This window comes from Hesperophylax consimilis, chromosome 13 (assembly GCF_061612785.1).
Source record: "Hesperophylax consimilis isolate HC1 chromosome 13, BYU_Hcon_1.0, whole genome shotgun sequence".
Taxonomy (NCBI): domain Eukaryota; kingdom Metazoa; phylum Arthropoda; class Insecta; order Trichoptera; family Limnephilidae; genus Hesperophylax; species Hesperophylax consimilis.
In genome coordinates, this window is record NC_142848.1 from 14,208,861 (window position 1) to 14,228,709 (window position 19,849).

At 33.7% G+C, this 19,849-nt stretch overlaps 1 protein-coding gene across 2 annotated transcripts in view; it reads right to left on the reverse strand.

Annotated features, from left to right (window-relative positions):
* The window catches only part of retn (retained), a 254,968-nt gene that overhangs the window by 187,331 nt on the left and 47,788 nt on the right, over positions 1-19,849 (reverse strand). For both annotated transcript variants that reach the window (XM_089638518.1, XM_089638517.1), the window contains exon 2: positions 39-182. In XM_089638518.1, coding sequence (XP_089494644.1) covers positions 39-182 — 144 coding nt within the window. The remainder of the gene's footprint in view (positions 1-38; positions 183-19,849) is intronic.

Consider the following 19,849-nt stretch of genomic DNA (forward strand, 5'->3'; position numbering starts at 1 on the left):
GCGTGATGGTTAGTTAGTTAGGTAGGTATTTGACTCACTCTGAGGTCCACCTTGTCCGGCCTGTGAAGCCTCAGCCTGTCCAGCAGGTCCCTATGCTCAAGGGCGCCGCGGCCCTCATCGCTGCTGTCTTCTGCCTCGGGCTCGCCCTCTGAGATCTCGCCCTCGCCCTCCTCGTGGTGTGACTGCAATAAACACACAAACATTGTTTTTAAAATGTTTAAAAAGAGAACAGGTATTAAAGAATAAGTTACAAATAAATTACTACCTACTAAAAAGAAATAGAAAACAGGCGACAATTGTTATTGCAGATTAACTTCAAAAACCCAAATTTTAACCACCGCTTTAGCTATGGTTACCTACCACGGATAAACAAATGAATAACCGCGCGACTGGATAGTAATAGATAACAACTTATCGCTGAAAGGAGGAATTAACTAACTTAATTTACTATATTAAAGTGAAAATCTCAGAAAAAGACCAAACATTTGATTGACAAGTGGTGATAATATTCTCTGACTCAAACTTTCAGAAACAGCGCATGAATTAAGAATCAATGATTGACAGACGACAGCAGACAGATGTTAGTACGAAAGTTTGTTTGTTATTAAAACACAGGCATCATGGAGAATGCAAGGTGTATAGCAAGAGCATCAAATAACAAAGCGATACACCTCAATTTACTTCAGAACAGGTTGCATGTAAATTTTGAATTCGCCAAAAATGATAGCATCGATAATTATATTAAAATAAGTAAAGGGCACGTAGGTACTATAAGAGCAGCGAAGATCGCTGATTTCGTGAGATGTAAAGCCAAAAGGAAGAGAGAAGGGTGGTTGCCAAAGGGTAAAGAAGAAGAGAAGGAGCTTTTAAACGGTTCGGCCTTGAATTATTCGGTAGCCCTTAGAGTCAGTCGCTCGCCTCTGGTCTGCCATGGCATGTCTGTATTATCCACATAAATTGGGCGAATGTCACGCGATCTCTACCAGTACCAGCTACCAGCTTTATCAGAGGCGGATTCAAACGAGGTTTACCTAATGAAACACGCAGTAGGAACAGTAGATCCTATAGGTCCTACTGGTGACATTAACACATCGCATCACCCAACTCTTAGCTCCGAATGGTGCTTCCTGCTAAAGCATGCATACAAAAGGTGTCAGCGTGAAATAAGACACTGGTAAACACGAATAAACTTGTAATGTTCTTTTTCTGATTGCAGCGGAATGCACAAATATACCAGTAACATAGATCTCAAAACTATGAGGAGATGCGTCATCCTCTATTACATTTTTGAATTATACTTTTCGAAATCTTTTATTTATTCTTGTGTCTCGTAAAGTCACGATGTCTTACTAATATGACAAGAAAAAAGTGAAATTCTGCATTTTCTTACTTTTCACGGAAAATGTACTAAATACGCTTTGTGTCAAGAGTAGGTAATTTCAACTGTTAAATCCACATTTTGAAGACAAAAACCGTGTTAATTTTTTAAATACGATTACATAATCAACTGTTCGTACATTAGCATTTGAACTGCGTTCTCCACGGAAGAGCATATCACCCTGACACAGTAATTGCCATTGATTCAGGGGTGATAAGAAGTCAAGCAAAACCTCCCCTTTCGGGAAACAATATTATATAATTCTATTTTTCTGTTTTAAATCAAATTAATCAGCATATCATTCTGGCCAAGTTGCCAGTTCGTCTGTTCCTCCGCCAATTTGAATCTTGCATTCATTCCCGATAGAGCCGACTCGTGATACCTTCAATGTTCCCGCGTAAGTGTTCTTATAATTCATTTCTTTTATACCCATTTTCAACGTCTGAGTATTTTGTAATTATATCACACACAGAAACACTGCACCAGTGATTCTACATAATTTTTCACGAAACCGATCAATGAAATAAAATTACAAAAAATGTTAAAAAAATTGTTCTGTTTTGATACCAACACAAGGAATCAATAATCTTTATTATGCACTTATTATTGTTAAGGAATTCTAGTGACATGCATGCTTAAAACAGGTTTAGAACACTTTTAAATTTTAAGTTCCAAAGGTTTCTAAACTTATAAGGAGTCTTTTTTCTCTATTTCAAATATCTACGACAAAAAATATTTTTTTCTTTGCAAGACTGAGTTTTATTCAAAGCTCTTCACTTAAATATACAGAAATATGAGCTCTTTAGTCAGCTCTCTTAGATATCTGAAAAAAGATAATTGTAATCTATTTAGCGAACATATGTAAGTTCGACATTAAAACGTGGAAATCAAAAGTTGAATACGAAAAAAATTGCATTTAGCGTTTTTCTAAAGGGTTTTACTGGCAGACTTAGGAAGACGAGATGTTGAACGGAGGGGAGGCAATTTTAGATAAGAATTTCTATGATATTTGTTTACAACTAAAAAAATATGTGATCTAACGTTCCCACTTCTATATCACAGAAAGTACAATCTGGAGAGTCAAGCACGTAAATTTTGAAAATGTGTGAGGAAACGCAGCAATATCCAATTTTCATTCGAATAAGTGAGAAAAAAATTGTAGTTAAACCACGGTTTTGACGGGATTGCCCTCTGTATCGAGGCATAATATACTCTCTTGGATAGACTGGCGATGTGCCAATTCTCTGTCCAAACATAGCGGATCTATCGTTAAGGATGAAAAAATAAGAATAAGGGGAATTTGGTTGATTGGATTATAGAACTGCATTATCATTTTTTACGATTTATAGTACCTACTTATAAATTTTCGACTGTATAAATCATAATATATGTGGAGTGCCGTTAATATTTATTTAATTATTTGTAGAAACCAGAGCACAAAAGTACGCGTACGACAGTTTTAGAAGTCCTGATCTATACATACGATTATACGTACGAGTCGAAGCCGGCACGACACGTCATATCGGGGATCAATTATGGCAATCATAAATATATGAGATTGTATCGGTGGGTGCACCGGGGTTACTTAGCCGCACGCCTAAGCAAATAGCATGTAGCAACAACTCTCCTTTGATATCAATAAAAGAAAGCTGCTAGAAGTTTTATTAAAAATTTTATTCGAATGAATTTCCGTAGACGGCCTCTGTGGTAAAATGATACGATCCTTGGATATGAATCCATAGTCTCACTTGCTCCAGACGGTTGAGAAAAATGTGGCAAAAACAGGTAAAAATCACTAAGCAAATAAAACCATGGAGTTCATGGAACCAGAAACAGGAAAATTGTACAATTCTTACTTACTCATCTGCTACAAACGAATCGTAAAAGATTGGTGTAGGTATAATATACCTCGGTAACACACACTCCTTGCCTCATTCACATTTAAACATCGTCTAATAAATACTATTATATTTTTCTCTTAACGTGGCCCGACTAAAATATTCACGTGCCGTGTCTTCCTCGGGGTCCCCGAATTCTTCTACTCTTCACTGTTAACGTCATATATTCTCCATACACTCGTTTCTTCGTTCATTGGCTGTACATGCCCAAACCATCTGAGCGTCCCTTTCCTAATCTAACTCATTAAGCTTACATCAGCCTTGCAATATTTTCTCAAAACATTTCTCACATGGTTTTATCGCCCATACGAATCAGGGATCTCATCCATATAGCATTTAGTCTGCTATAAATATCTAGACGATTAAAGATGAGCTGTTCATTATATTATAAGCAGCCAAGTGGGAGAGTAGGTAGTACCCTAAATTACTATCCTCCTTATATTAGCTTAAATACTTAGACATATCTTTTTAGGTGACCGGATAAATCATCAAAATGACAATTCATCACATCTTTAAAAAGTTTTTTTTTTTTGGTTTTAGGCATTTCACCCTGAAAAGAGTAAAGTCCTGGAAAGTGATGAAACAAAAACTTTATTAACCGGGTTAAGTAGGTTAGGTTAGGTTAAATTTTTTTTTCATCGTTTTTAATGACTTTATATCACTTTTTAAAGGTGTGTTGAATAGTCACTGTGTTGAGTTAGCATGGAGCCATCGTTCTAGTATTTTACGTATTCCTGCGCAAATACATAAGTTACCATTAATAATTGACTGAATGATTGGGATTTCTATAGTTTAGAAGCCCATAAGACAGAAAAATGCATGGGGTCGTCGGAAGACCCACTTGGTTTTAGGCGTTTTGTTTGGCATCTTGGCCTGTCAAGAGTTAACAAAATCTGAAATAAAAAAATAAAAATTGTTCCTAAATTTAATATTAAGGCATAAATTACGAGGTTTTCAGTGATTTTTTTTAAAGATAATTTCCAAGCATATTCTAAGACACACATACTTAAATAACGATTACCCCTTCTAAAGTTAAAATTTTGTATCATGTCTAACATCAACTCTTTGAAGAAACAATAAGTAATTATAAATTAATAACAATCCTATTGCCATTATTATTTGTTATGACGCATTCGACCAAATGAAATAATTAGTATCACGGAGATGATTAAATGGTACACGTAGTCGTTTACTAATTACCACTAAGATAATAATTAATTTGGAATGATATTAGTTGAACCGATTAAACGTGTTATTAAACCAAAAACGATTAAAAACGCATTAGTTACCTATCCGAATATTTTAAAGAAATCACGTCACGTGTTCCAAATCAATACTACTATATGAATATAGATATAGAATCGTTCTTTCTTTGATCGCCACACAAATAACCTAACCTAACCTAATGCTAGTTTTTAAAACGTCTCTAATCATTGCCGGTATCTAATACTACGTATACATGCGCGAGCCGAACTGCTGAACTGAACCTCAACTTATGGGAAAGCGACAAAGCAACCGCAAATGTCGCGAAATGCCGCTTGCATTTGCTTCGTTCCTTTCCCGTAATACGTGGCTCGGTTCGCGTTTAGGTTCGCAAATGTATATGTACCATAAGAGGTACACATATAAAATAAAACATTAGGTATAACAGCCTTAGATGAAGGCCTCCGTGGTCAAGGGATAAGCCTCTCGACTAGCAATCCAGAGGTCGCGGGTTCAAGCGGCTTGCACAGGTAAATTTTATGTAAAGATTTCATAATTTATTCATTTAAAAATTATACATAAAATCGTATCTGCTGTACATATATTATTTTTAATGTTACAGAGTTCAAGATACTCTCAATATCACCCTAGTGTAAGACCACCATTCACAATCGAAGTGTTGCTTGAACTGGCTTTAGCCGTATTTGTAGACTACATCTGAAATAGCCATGAACTTCCCCGCCTTCCTTTTCCCCGTCTCCTTCCTCTCCCCACCACCTTCAGCCAAACAACATTCCCCAATTATGGATGTCATAGTCTCACTGGCTTGGTTGGGAGCAGTTGGTACTATTGTACGGTGTTCAGATAAAAAAATATAAAATAATATTATTAGGGAAATAAATGTATGTTGAACCGTGACTCAATACATAATACACTATTTTTTATGAGACACTGATAAATTGAGGTTTTTTTTTAATAAATAAAATGGATATGTGCAGCTTGTCAACATAATCAGTAAACCGCGCTAAAGTATCTACTCAGTCCTCAGTGGGCCTTATAAAGAAATCGGGTGGTAATACCTAATACTAGATTCGGATCCAATTTTCTTGGTATTCAGACTTTTTTCAAATGCCAAAATATGAGAATTGTAAGGCACGTTTGGAACTTAACGTAAAAAAGCAAAACGATTGGTTGTATCAAAACGTATCGATTGTTTTAGTTTGTAAAGAAAAGAGTCATATTACGAACAACGTGAGAATAAATAATACAGAACAGGTTGTGTTTCTATTTTTGAATTTCACATTCGAAAAATCGAACCTTTTTATATTTTGTTTACCGAGTCTTCCCGCTTTTCGGAATCAAAAATCAACATGGCGGCAAGAACCAGATTTAGTACCTACCTTTATAAATTAAACAAGCCCAATGGGGTAATATTATTTCTCTCTTTTGTGTAAACACAACACTTTAACGTGGTGTCTAGTATCCATATTTGCTTTATAAATTCTTGGTCAGCGCTCGCGGGGATATAAGAAGATCAAATAACCAACAATTTGGTAGGCGGTCAATCAAGCTTCGAAGGTAACCCAACTTTTCTTGGCTGATCTACATAGATAAAACCAACACTATATTTTAATACATACGTTTTACTTATAATTGTGGGGTCTTAATTCACAGACATCCCGTATATTGTGAGAATGATGCAAGTTACTATTGCTATGGAGTCGAAACCAAAGCAAATGACTGAATAATTAAAAATACCAATATTGATAATACTAATTACGAATAAGAATAAGGTGATAATTCTAATTACGAATACAAAACTATTGAATACGTAATATATTGAAGTAGGAGCTTGTGCGTAGATTGTAAATCAAATATAATAAATTTTAGGAACCAAAATTGTGTAAAATAAAATCAACCACAAAGGAATTTGTATGTATAATGCCCTTAAAGCTTTTAAATAACGTCTTTTAAGTCTTTATAAAACACATCAATGTATTAAAATTAGAATGTATTAATAATAACAATGTCTTAGCGGTGTGATCAAAATTAGTGCAAAAAAGTTTATTTTTTTAAAATAAATAGCATGTTGGCATAGACACATGAATATTAGTAGACCTGCCCTAAGTGATTAAAAGCGTATTATCCCCACTCCCCATACCGGTTCCATTGGAGCCGGGACTATTTGGACTTCGCAAATTTGTTCATAACGTGGCGAGTAATTTGCGCTCTCATGTAAAAATGTCTATTCATTCAAAAGCAGATTTTACTTTTAAGAAGTAAATGGTGATATTATAATGCGAGATGCCTATTTACTGTCAGATTGATTTATTGACGAATCACAGTCAGCTTCACCCCCTTCGTTCTTCAACAGTTGATTTTACCCCTCGCCATTATCTTCTCGTCTATTAATTCCTATGTCTGTGCATGTTGGTTTATTTTTGTAGGTATATTGTATAGATCGTGAAAAACCGTTTGCCTCTGTAGAAATTAATCACACGAAATCGGGTTGCTTATATATAGAAAAGGCGTATTGAAATAAAAATAAATTTACAATTAGTGAGAACGGGGCTCATCAGAAATCTTCAACAAAAATTTAATTAAGTTTTAAAATGACTACATGAGGATCCTAATTTGGAATTGGTAATTTAGATACCAAGAAAATGTTGGCATCATTATTTTAATTTCCAAAGTGCAGCCAAGTCATTAATATGAATATCAATTCAGCACATTCATGTTGCACGTCCTACGATCAAAATTAACACATGCGTCGCGTAAACTTTATACACAGTTGTGTTGAATATTATAAGTGTCGCAGTTCGCACTTGTCAGCTTGTTCGCAGGTTGTCAAACTTTGGAAAAAATTATGTGAATACACAACTCTAGATTAGTATAGAAGCTAGCAATTTGTAACAAGAGAGCTAAAATACCATCAAACCGTTTGTGTTAACTAATAATTAATATAGAAAACACGCAGAAAGATTTATTAAAATAATTTCTACTAAGCCTCGTGTAGATGTGCGAATAGCGACGCAGGGGTTCGTAGCTAGTTTTACATATGTGTGACTGGATAAGCAACTTTCTGTAAATTCCTACCATGGTTTTGTTTTCTCGTGAAACTTATAATTTTTATATCAAAATACCTAGGTAAAATTGTACTTATTACATACTACTCGTGTATTGTAAGTTCCGCCCGTCCTAAAATGAGTTTTGTAACTCATCGAGATTGCTCTAGCAAGAACAAAATTGTATTGAGCACTAAAAAAAAGATCTTTGAAATATGTCAAGCTAATGAATGAATAAGAGTTTTACTTCTATTGATGAAGTGGTTTCTAATTATGAACATAACTAGAAATCTAAAACATTTTCCAACATCTTGAAATTTCTGTCGATTTTCAGACAAACATTTAATTTACGTATGCAAGTGGCCCATCGCGATTTGAAATATTATATCGAAATATAAATATTGGTTTTACTACCCGGTTTCGCTTGAGAATATGGAAAAACAGTGTGGTGTCCTATCCAGAAATTTGTTGCGATGATGTTGAAATTATCACGATGAGGCGAGAACTAACAGTTCGTTTTTGCTGCTTTAGAAAGCCAACAAAAAAATCTTCTTTGTAGTTAAGATTTCTCAGAGTAATACTAAACAGATTGACAATATCAGAGGAAAACGAGGAACATGCTGACCATTATTATATTTTAGGTCCATGGTCGAATCAGAGGTGGTAAAAAAATAAAAGAGTAATTAAAGTTCAGAGTTACGAGCTGAGCCAGGAAGGTCTTTGTTCTAACGATGCAAGTCGTATAATCCCAGTCCATTCTGCCTAAAGATCAGTGAATTATGCATTCAAATAATATAACAGCAATGACGATCTTACATGATTTTTGCCATATAAAACATCAGGAGGAGAGGATTATTTCGTAAGGAAATAACGAAATAAATAATGATAATATACAGAGAAGAAGCATAAATATAAGAGCTGATGTGAACTGCTAAGTAAAATAATAGCGCAGACGGGTGAAAACTGACGGGATAGTCTGAATTATTCACAAATCCTTTCCAATTTTTAAAATGACAAAAATAATTTTCTGTTAAAAATATAATACAAGTAGTTACTTTACTGGTTGCCTGAATTCTTCACACCAATTTTGCAGGTACAATTTTGAAAATGACACTTAAAGTCAAAGCAAATTTTGGTTCATTCAACCCGGGGACAGACACAGAAGCAAAATTTATATTTTCGATTGAGTTATTTAGTGTGGTAGGTATCTACTGTGTAATACTTTACTGGGTTTTTTTAATTCGTCTGACAGGAATGAGTCATAACGATTGAAACATGATTCACTCTATATGATGTTTTAATGAATAAACAAACAAGTAAATCCAAACAGTGCAAAAAGGTATAAGAGAAATAGTTCGGTAAGTGCGTGCAAGTTAAGCTTTTTCGTTCCCAAAGTGATACGTTCTAAGGCCGCGGGGAATAGACACCAACGCACGAGGACACGCAAGCCCTAAACCCAAACGTCAGAATAGAATCTAAGTAGATACTCGTACACAACTAGATATATCTACCTGTTGAGTATTATGTACCGGGGCGTTGGAAATCGGCCGTTCCCTCGTCCATCGGAATTGTTCCATCAATATTTGACTTTCTCACGAGCGGGCGACACTTTCTGTGTCACTTCATTATAACATCTGATAATTACAGACACATTAAACGTATTATCAATAGATGCATACACGAGCGGGTGAGAGAATACTCGGGTGTGTAAACTGCTGGTGTGTGAGGCGAAAGGCGCGTTCTTGTCGGTTCCCGGAAACCATCAACGTCTCTAATGACAGCGAGATCTCAAACAATGGAACGGCAACTAAATAAAGCAATATACACCTTTGTTATGGTTACAGCCTATCTGTTTGCCTAAATTACCTGCAAATAGTGCAGCTTACTTTCCCATAACAAATCTATGGGTAATTCAAGCTTCCAATCAACTCCGAACAAAATGGAGTTGTTTTGGCAAGACCAATACTTAAATACTAAGCCGTTTACAGGTTTTCTATTAAGTAAAGTAATTATAATACCAAATAATGTAGGATATGAAGAGGAGATGAGATATCTTACCAAAGGTGAGGGGGGGGGAAAGATTCATGTTATCAACTGTAATATATATTAAACACGGTGTTGGAAAACTCGCAGTAGATACAAGAGGGAAACTGGTGAATCTATACCACATAAAGAACCATTCTTATCATTTAGTTTTTTTTTACTTATTTCCATTTTTCGGCTATAAAACTTTTAAAGACAATGAACTCCGTAGCAAGCAGAAGAGAAGAATTTTGAGTCTAAGAGATCAGACAGATTTAAGTGTCAAAAATGTCTGATGCCCAATGCGCGTGATTTTTATTTGATTCGTTTTTAGATTTAATAATTGGTTTTGCAAAGGACGCAAAAAGTTTTGTTTACGTAACGAAGAAATTAAGTAATGTATATTATTGTACGTTGGAGATCCTAAAGCGAAAATATTGCCAAATTTTAAGAGAAAATAAATAATGTTAGCGGGCCGACTCAGGGTATCAATAAAGAGGAATAATAATAATTGTATTATTTACTCAACAAACACGACGATTGATTTACACACATCGAGGAATTGACATTCCCGCCGGATGTGACGAATTCAAAATGGCGATCGCGTTTCCGCACCAAAGGCTGTGTAAGAAAATACCGCCAAAAATTATGTAAATATGTATCGAATTATATCAATAGAAGATTCAATATCTCTCGGTCAAACAAGACCCAACAAGGAAAATGAGTATCTAGTATAAATTAACATATTATCATAGCCTGCATGTGTATGGAAATTAATACGTGCGTTACGAGGAAATTAGTGTGAAAAGAAATATTGCGCGTCGCCGCGATTTTTTCATCGGCGATGATACTAATTAAACACTGGCACGATTGGTTACGGTTTTTTCTCTCAAGAACCTATTTGTATTTGCTGAGAGACAAAGGCAATATTTTCAGTCTGATTCATCGAAGGATGTGATTATTATATACCTTGGAAAATTCCAAGCTCAATTTATAATAAATATATCAAAAATAATAAAGATAAGTGTTTAAAAGAAAACATAATAGGCAAGTATGTTTAAATGATAAAATTGAGGTAGGTGTAGTAGTTAGAAATTAAACAATATCTTATACTTTCGGAGTGATTTATTTTCATAAAATTTAAATATCTAATTTATTTCTTTTTATTCTCCATAAAACGGTTACACACCAATATATTACAGAAAAGGTTAAAAATTTGAGGTACATCTAAGTATAAAATGTGGCGGTTTTACTATTTTGTGACATGCGTCATAAGATAGTTTCTGAACTGTCTGTAATCTGTAAGTAACGTTGAAAATATCGATGGTCAAAGCAGAATCGCCAAGTATTTGAGTCGCTCTGTTGATTGGCGCGTTCTGATAGACAGAAGTCATCGGTTTCGGAGCATAAAAAGTGTATAGGATCTCCCACGAGTATACTTATTAGCTACATAACTTGGTTAGCTTAACCTCTTTCAAAATATGTGGATTAAGTTATAGTTTCAGCGAATAAATTTAAAAGAAATGTTTCCCTAAAAATATTTTTGACGGTTTTGAAATCAAGCATTCCTGTTAAGAGCAGGAATGGATAGTATATAAATTATATTCTATCATATACCTCTTTTGTACTCTTTCTTTTCTAGGATATGGTGTTGTTCAGAAGAGGATAAAATTAAAGGAGCTTTATTCCAGGATACTGCGAACACGTGCTTTATAAGTTTATATTATATTATCTATCTCTGAGTAATATATTATTCATAAAATTTTCTTGGCTGATAAGAACCTTAGTCTACAAATTACGCCCTTGTTTTACAATAATCATTGATTTCAAATTAATGCCATGGTGATAGAACTAATCTTAATATTAAATCGAGAAGTATCTCTATCCTTGCCTCCGGATTGTAATTTTATGGGTTTTATGTCCATTTTTGCTGTGGCCTAAAGGACCCACGGAATATGTTGCCTCAGAGTCCGCCTCGGTCGCAACATTGTTGCACAAATCGGCGAAACGTTTAATTGCGTTGCTGCGGTTCGGGCCGGCCGCGGGTTTTATTGTTGCATCGCAATTACAATTGTGAGGAGAGTGTCTATTGCATTATTTATCGCCGCAGAGTTAGGTGTCGGCGGGAGAGGAGATACATCAAGCCGTAACAACGCTGGGAGCGGGTGACCAAGTGGCGATGCAACTACACAGAGAAATGATCCTGTTAAAAAAGTGATAGCATGCCAATTTACTGATAAAAATTAGTAATACGTGTTATTTTCCTAATAAGCATCATGACGGAATACGATCAGTACGTCAATATCAATATTTGTAAGAACATGTATTCCGCGGTCCTTGTAAAACGTTCGCTTTTACGAGTTTTTTTTAGGATCCAATTAATTCGCCCTGCAGTCCCGTTTTTAACATTAAAACGAATAATTTGACCAGATTTTTAATAAAAAACAGTATTTTATTTCAGTAAATTTTCTCCGTGTAACATGACACCAAAAATTGAGGTTACTCTTTCTATTTTAAAATGACAGGAATGGCATTATTGTGATTGATTTTTGGGGTATTGTGCCTTGTGTTGCGCTTCCTCCTCCTCCTTTAACCAACGATTCAGACAGCCTTTCAGTGGAATGGCATGTTCAATAATCTTTTATGTTAAAACTTTAGGATCTATTGGTGCTTAGGTAACACTGGGGAAATACATAATGCACTAATAAATTGATTATTTAATAATCTTACGATTGACATACTCAAACTTAGCTTTCACTGCGTTCTTCATTCCGTTTGTGTCTCTTATAAGACCACAATTAAGTAAAAGCGCCTTTCGTTGATTAGATATCAGATTATTTCCAAGTAAAACAACGGTAGGTACGGTAAGTATATTTGGGTTTTTATAAATTTTTTAGTAGGTAGGTACTCTCTGGTACCAAAAATGAAGTTCAATCTATAAATAATATTGTCGAAATCTAATATGATTTTTGAATCACAAATTTACAGTGGGTTGGATTTGGTTATGTTAGGGGGAATTTAGGTTAGGTTAGGTGGAACTTAACCTTATTTAAAAGTCACAAATTTACATTGGGTTGGATTTGGTTAGGTTAGGTTAGGTGGAACTTCACTTGATTTACAAATCACAAATTTACATTGGATTGGATTTGGTTAGGTTAGGTTGAATTTAGGTAAGCTTAGGTGAAAATTAGGTTAGGTTAGGTGCGATCATTCTCCAAGTATAACCCTAGCCTGAATTTGTTATACATTTTATGTTAGGTTAGGATTTCAATATAATTCTGCTTAAGTAGGTACTTTAATCCAAGTTGAAAGTATAAAATGATCCCACAAGCTGAAGGTGATGGAAGGTGATCACCGCAGGTTGGTTGGTTGGTTTGTTGGTTGGTTGGTTGGTTTGTTGGTAGGTGAGGTCGACCAGCAAAGCGTCAGGGAGTGGAAGTGCCGATATTCACATTAAATCCGCCATTAATTCCATATTTCACATGCGCAAATAACAATAATAATAATAATAACAGCGCGAGGCGATGGTGTTTGTCGGTTTCACCCGATCGCCATTAACGGAACGTGCGGTTTGATTTTTTTCCATCCAAAACCGCGAGATCTCTCGACGCGCAGGCGGACGAGTATCTGATGTGCCTTGCGAAATGTGAAAATATTCAGATGCGGCGTTATTCATATTTAAAAAGTCAATGTTGATTCAAATACATACACATTACAGTTCAATTACATATATAAATTGTAATCTCAATAATGTAAAAAATCAATAAGTATAGTACCCTAGTACTTATCCGGAATAATTTAAATATTTAGGTGAAAATAAGTATCGCTAATTTATTAAGAATCTCTTCAAATTATTCGTAATCCGGTTACAAACGGGATTGCAGGTTCTTAACGAATGAATTGATAGATTTCCTGATAACCTTTTAGTAAAATACCAATGTATTGGCACGATGTTGGAACACGTGTTGTTAAAAACATTTTTCCATTTCGTCATTACATATTATTAACACACTATGTAGACGTGTTCAGATGTATTATAAATTTGCTAAAAGTTTATCAGGAGGCGGCCTGCAGTCCCATTTTTAATCGGATTACCAATAATTTGAAGATATTTTTAGTGAATCTTCAATTTCTCCGTGTTATATTCAGTCAACTATAAACTTTCGAAAGTGTCGATTTTTCGTCGTGAAATTAAGAAATGTTTTGCCACTCTGGAGTTTCTAGGTTTTCATCATATTTTTCAAACAGAATAAAAATGTAACTGAAGAGAAGCCGGGAATTGATAACTAGTTAATTACGTAAAAGTAAGTAAAAACGCAAGGACAGGTTGTTTCACAGAAATTCAAATGTAACATTGTCATCATATGGCAATTCAGCGCCATTTTGCCTTTTTTCAATGTTGGAAGGTCCCGTTAAATGCCGATTCTATGTCCGTTTCAACTTTTAAACAAATTGTGACCAGCAAAAGAAAACAACAGTCAAACATGTCAACTTATTACTATTTGAGAAAGAAAGAAAGTTGAAACGCACCTAGAATCGTCATTTAACAGGGACCTTGCAAATGTCAAAAAAATGGCGTTAAATGGCCATTTGATGACTTCTGATTTTCTGCGAAAGAATTGGGTCTAAATATTTTCATACAGTCATCGAAAATTCTGAACCATGCATCGTTCCGTTAATAACACGATCACGATAATAAATATATTATGATGCTTATTATGTCAGTCGTATAAAATATATTCATATCATAATAATATATTATCATGAGCGGAGACAGCATTAAAGAATGCAGGTTGATCTATATGGCCTCAAAGATCAATAATGTTGATTCGGTGAGACCATTGACTTCAACTTCATAATATTAATGAGGTCCCTGCTAGCGGGTGACACAATAATATGCCATTACTGGAAAACCATTAGGTGATGATATATCAACGTATTTTTACATTATTAATAAATATAATGCATGGCTGGATATAAATAATAAGGTAAATATTTATTTATTATAAACGCCCTAATGGGCTTTTACGAAAATAGGTAACAAGTAATACGGTTGTGTTAGGTACATGGTTTACAATAAATAATGACTCATGATTATATTAAGGTAAATTAAAATTAATAGTGTGGATTACGGAAAGCAAAATAGGTATTAAGAAACATAGAAATATAAAAATAAAAGAGTATTCACTACGGAATCGTGAATTCATACATCTCAGTAAAATGATTAAAAAGATTTCATTTTATAACTAATACGGAATCTTTAAGCATGCCTACAATATTCCCAAATTTATTGCCAAAATGATGTAGTCTATTTATAAGTGTATGAGCTTCACAGTTGGTTTTAAAATTGTTACAGAAAAATGTTGCACTATGCCTCGTATTTCTGGTCGGTACATAAAATTTTATTTTGGCGAGAATATCAGGGTTGTCAATGTAATAAATGCATCTATTTAATTAATAAGTGACATTAATCTTATGCAAAAGACTGCTATTTTTTGTGCATATTGATGGGAACAGTGAATCATAAAAGGATTTCGGGTTTTGTGGTGTCAAACACCTTCCACGGCTTTTACCTGGCCGTACTGTTTTTTTTTATGAATTCAGATTTTTTGAAGATTTCTTGAAAAATTTCCCTTAGGCCCATTTGTCATCAAATAACCATTCACGGCCATTTTTTTGACAGTTCCGACAGTTTCGAAAGTTCCGTTTCAGCAAAATGTGATAAGAAAAGAGGACTGGCACATTGTTAAGCTTATCAGCTTATTACTGTTTGATGGAAATCTGAAACGTTACTAGAATCGAGGAGAAACTTCAAAAGTTAAAAATAAATGGCGCTGAATGGCCATTTGATGACAGTGTTACATTTGAATTTCTGTGATACAACTGGGCCTTTTTACCAATTTTTATTAAAATTGAGAAAATTTCACTAACATTCAGACGAAAAATGTGTGCTGAATCAGCTGACCAAAATTACATTAATTTTATCGTATTAAAAAAATGAAAAGTAATTAAATTAATTTATTGGTAGATATGTATTTTAAGTAAGTTTTTGGTTTGAAATTATTGACGAATTGGAAACAATCGAAAAAATGTGGATTGTTTATTATCTATCACGTAAAAGTTGATATAAAACGATGAATTGAGAAAAAAACTTTTTAGGAATTAATTGTATGAATTTTTAGGAACATATTGATCTGGTAGGTACTACCTATATAAATAAAAATTTAACAGTTATAACATATCTATAAGTTTATATTAATTCATATTCAGATAGAACCTGACAAATGTTTAATTTTACGATAAGAGCATTCTTCAAATTTCAAATACCAGAAGATAGAAATATTGATATTAAACCGAGCCAGTTAGACATGACCAATGATATCTCGTCAATCTAAGAAAATATGACATAAGATAAATGTAACGTATTATTTCAATCGACCGATTCGGGAAGATATCTGTTTTATCGACATGTCTCGATATTATTAATACGTTATTGATTGTAAACATGTAACGTGGACCGCAGATTTAATCACTGGACGCATCGAAGGTTGGGATTTCAAGAGATCAATCTAGTTCTTGAATTAATATGGGATCGTGTCACGAGCATAATAAATTATACGTAGGATCTACCTAAACAGACATGAACCAGGAGTGGTATTATTTCACGAGCAATGGGCGCTCGCAACTACATTTTTAAATGCTGCAAATATATTAAAGTTAAATCTAATATTATTAATATATTGGTCTTACTTATTAGATTCTTGCGCGCCAGTTCAGTATCGCTATAACCATGCATATTAAAATATTATTTACACAGCGATTGTAAATTATTAAAAAGTAAACATTTTACAACACAATAATGGTTATTTATCAGTTGTACATGGTTATGTTTTGTTTGGAACACATTTACATACAGAATGTCCGGGGATAAAGTGCACAAAGTTCTGGAGGTTATTCTTTGTGATAGTACAAGTAAAAAATATAAATGACTTTTTAAAATATTGCCGCGTTTTATGGCAGTTTGCATGTACAAAAGTTCAATACATGTAAAAAAATTCTATGGAAAAATATTTTTGTATGGGAAAAAACACAAAGGAAATACGAAATAGTTTTTTTTTTACTTCAACTATCGTGTAAGATCTCTTCCCAGAGTTTGTGCAGTTTACCCGACACTCTGTCTAAAACTTTATGTTCAAATACGTGTATCGTATATCATAACTACTATAACTCCCATTCCAAACATAAAATAAAAATTTTTACAGAATTAATGTTTTTAAACTTGAAATCAGTCATTTGTCAACTTCCATAAAATTAAGTGTTTTTCTTTTAAAGATTTACAAAATTTGCAAAATTTAACGAAAACCGGTATCTATTTTAGAGTTCAATGTGCAATGGCGTGATCGATTCGTTAAAAATATTTTACCGAACAGTTCATAATTAAGGGAAAATTACATAAAAATCAAAAAAAGTGAGTTTGTCATTCCTCATAAGCTAGTTCCAGCGAGAGCTCGTGCAGACGTCATCGACGTTCATCCTCTTTCTTCCAAAGCGTCTTGTTTGAAAACGAAAAAGACAGAAGATAAATAACGAACAATGATAACAAATAATTATAAGCAATAATTAATCATCCGAAATACTAATACAAATTGAAAATATCTCCCGAGTAAAAATAAATGCCGCCAACGGGAATTGAACCCGTGCCTTTTGATGTCCGGTCAGGTGCTCTGTATCCACTGAGCTATGTCGGCTTATTTCCAACCCGCCAAATGATTCAATATGTACTAGTACCTCAATCAACAATTATACTGCTTATTATATTTTTTCACCTGTAAACAACCAACTTTATTTTTGTAGGAAAGGCTTTGTTATTGCTAAATTTCTCACTAGATGGCGTCGAGACATACCATATCTTCATTTATTGGTGAAAATAATTTTGACTTGTCAAATCTTATTATTTTTTTAATGATAAACTAACGTTTATAAGACAAGGTTTTATGCATAGCAAAAAGGATAGCAAATAATCTAAGCAATAATTAATCATCCGAAATACTAATACAAATTGAAAATATCTCCGGAGTAAAAATAAATGCTAATAAATATTTTTACTCGGGAGATATTTTCAATTTGTATTAGTATTTCGGATTATTAATTATTGCTTATAATTATTTGTTATACTTTATGCTATGCATAAAACCTTGTCTTATAAACGTTAGTTTATCATTAAAAAAAATAACGAACAATGACGTCACGTACGATCTCTCACTGGGACTAGTACAATCACATTTCTTAGATTTATCGATTTAGTGGAAACCCCACGAATGATTAAGACTATCTTTATTTCATGTAGTTTTTCCCAGGCGTTGTGTTGTGTTGAGATAATGAAGCTTGCGCAAGATTCAACGTTTCTCGGTAATTAATTCAGATACAAACCGCAAATAATGATTACTTTGTTTTTAAACAAATATTTGGCGACGGTTAACAGTTTTCGGAAATGGCATCGATTTCCTTTGCGGTATTTTCCATGCGATTTAAATTATTCATCTCGAACGCCTTTATTTCATCGGAAAAATAATCACCTTGTGCATCCCGGTCCTTATGTAAATATTAATAATCTTCAAAATCTTTATATTCCTACACTTCAAGATAAAATTACGAAATATTGCTCTGATCTTATTGCTAAGCAGATTGGCAGATATTTTAAAGCTCCATAGCTCATGACAGAAACCACTTTGCGAACTGAAAAAAATTGCGTTGACCTATAAATTTCAGACAGAATTTGTGTAAATTATATGACGCCAGAGATTACATTTCGATGTTTTTCGTTTACAGATATTGAAATTTAATCCTACGTATGTCAAGGAAAAACCATAATTTGAAAATTTCTGATATAGTATTGATATTGATCAAACATCTGAGAGGTACAGGTACAACAAATAAATGGACAAAAAAAAGAACGAATCGATTCTGTGTTTCGGGTGCATCAGATATGGATAAATATTATCGTAACATTAATAATCCCGGTGACAAACATACAACCAAACATGTCATAATACAAGTCCCGATGCTGTATAATCTGAGCATGTATCATTTTATCAAAAGATTTACCATCAGATAAAAATAACCCTTTAAAAAAAGTTTATTATAAGAAGTATCAAATATGAAGCGAAGAAAATAAAATATTTACTATATACACATCTACAGACATAAATGCTATTTAATCAAAAATACGGTGTTCTTCTATTTTTGAATCAATGAAAAAAATATGTTGGTGTGTATTTATTTAAAAAAAAAATAGTAAAATAATATATGTTGACAAATTAGTGCCATGTTCGATCTACAGGGGTTATTAGGACCCCAAACAATTAATAAAAAAAAAAACTAAAAAATAAGGGAGGGACATGTAAAAATTATTTGTACATCAGATATGATCACAAACTAAACATTAAAAAAAGTAAGTTATTTTATTTTATTTGTTTATTATCCTTTTTTAACTCAATCTTTGGAATTATAAATTTGTTTTTTTCTTTCCGGTTCCGGTTCAAGACGGTGGCCTCGTTGAATACTACATCTTCACCCCGCTAGAATTCGCATGATCGTGGTTCCTACTACGAGCTGTCAAATCGGAATATTATGGTAGGCCGGTAGCTAGGTTGGCTACCTACCGGCCTGTAAAAAGGATTCAAAAATATTTGTCATTGAGATGTATTGAGATATAATCTCTTATTTTTTTTATTTTTTTTTATTTTACTTAAAATATATTTGTGGTTTATAATTAAGTAGGGAGGTTTGTATTTAAATACCAACTGATAAAACTAATTAGTTCATAAGAAATTTTGTATTTTAAGTACATATTACATAAGAGAAAAGTTTATAGAACTACTAATATTGGAAAGTTTTAGTGTGGGAAGTTACGATTTTGCACGCTCAGGACACAATATAAGAAGAACTGAGTACATAGCATGTTACAGTTGCTATTTTGTCATTCTGTATTAGGAAATTACATTTATAAGTAGATGTTCCTCGATTGGTTTATTTTGAAGAGATATGGTAGTAACGCCATATATTAATAAATTCATAGATCCAGGCATGTTTACATTTCCAACAAAATGTTACCATGCCCCGTCCTTTAGTATGGAATTAGCATGAATCTTTAAAATGACAAACGACATCTTGAAAGTTAGCCAGGGCATATACAGGGCCCCCCGTGGCGACCCGCTGAGCCTCTCACGGCCCGCGACAGTTTTATGGGGCCCGATCCCATAAAGATCACCTCAATCCGCAAA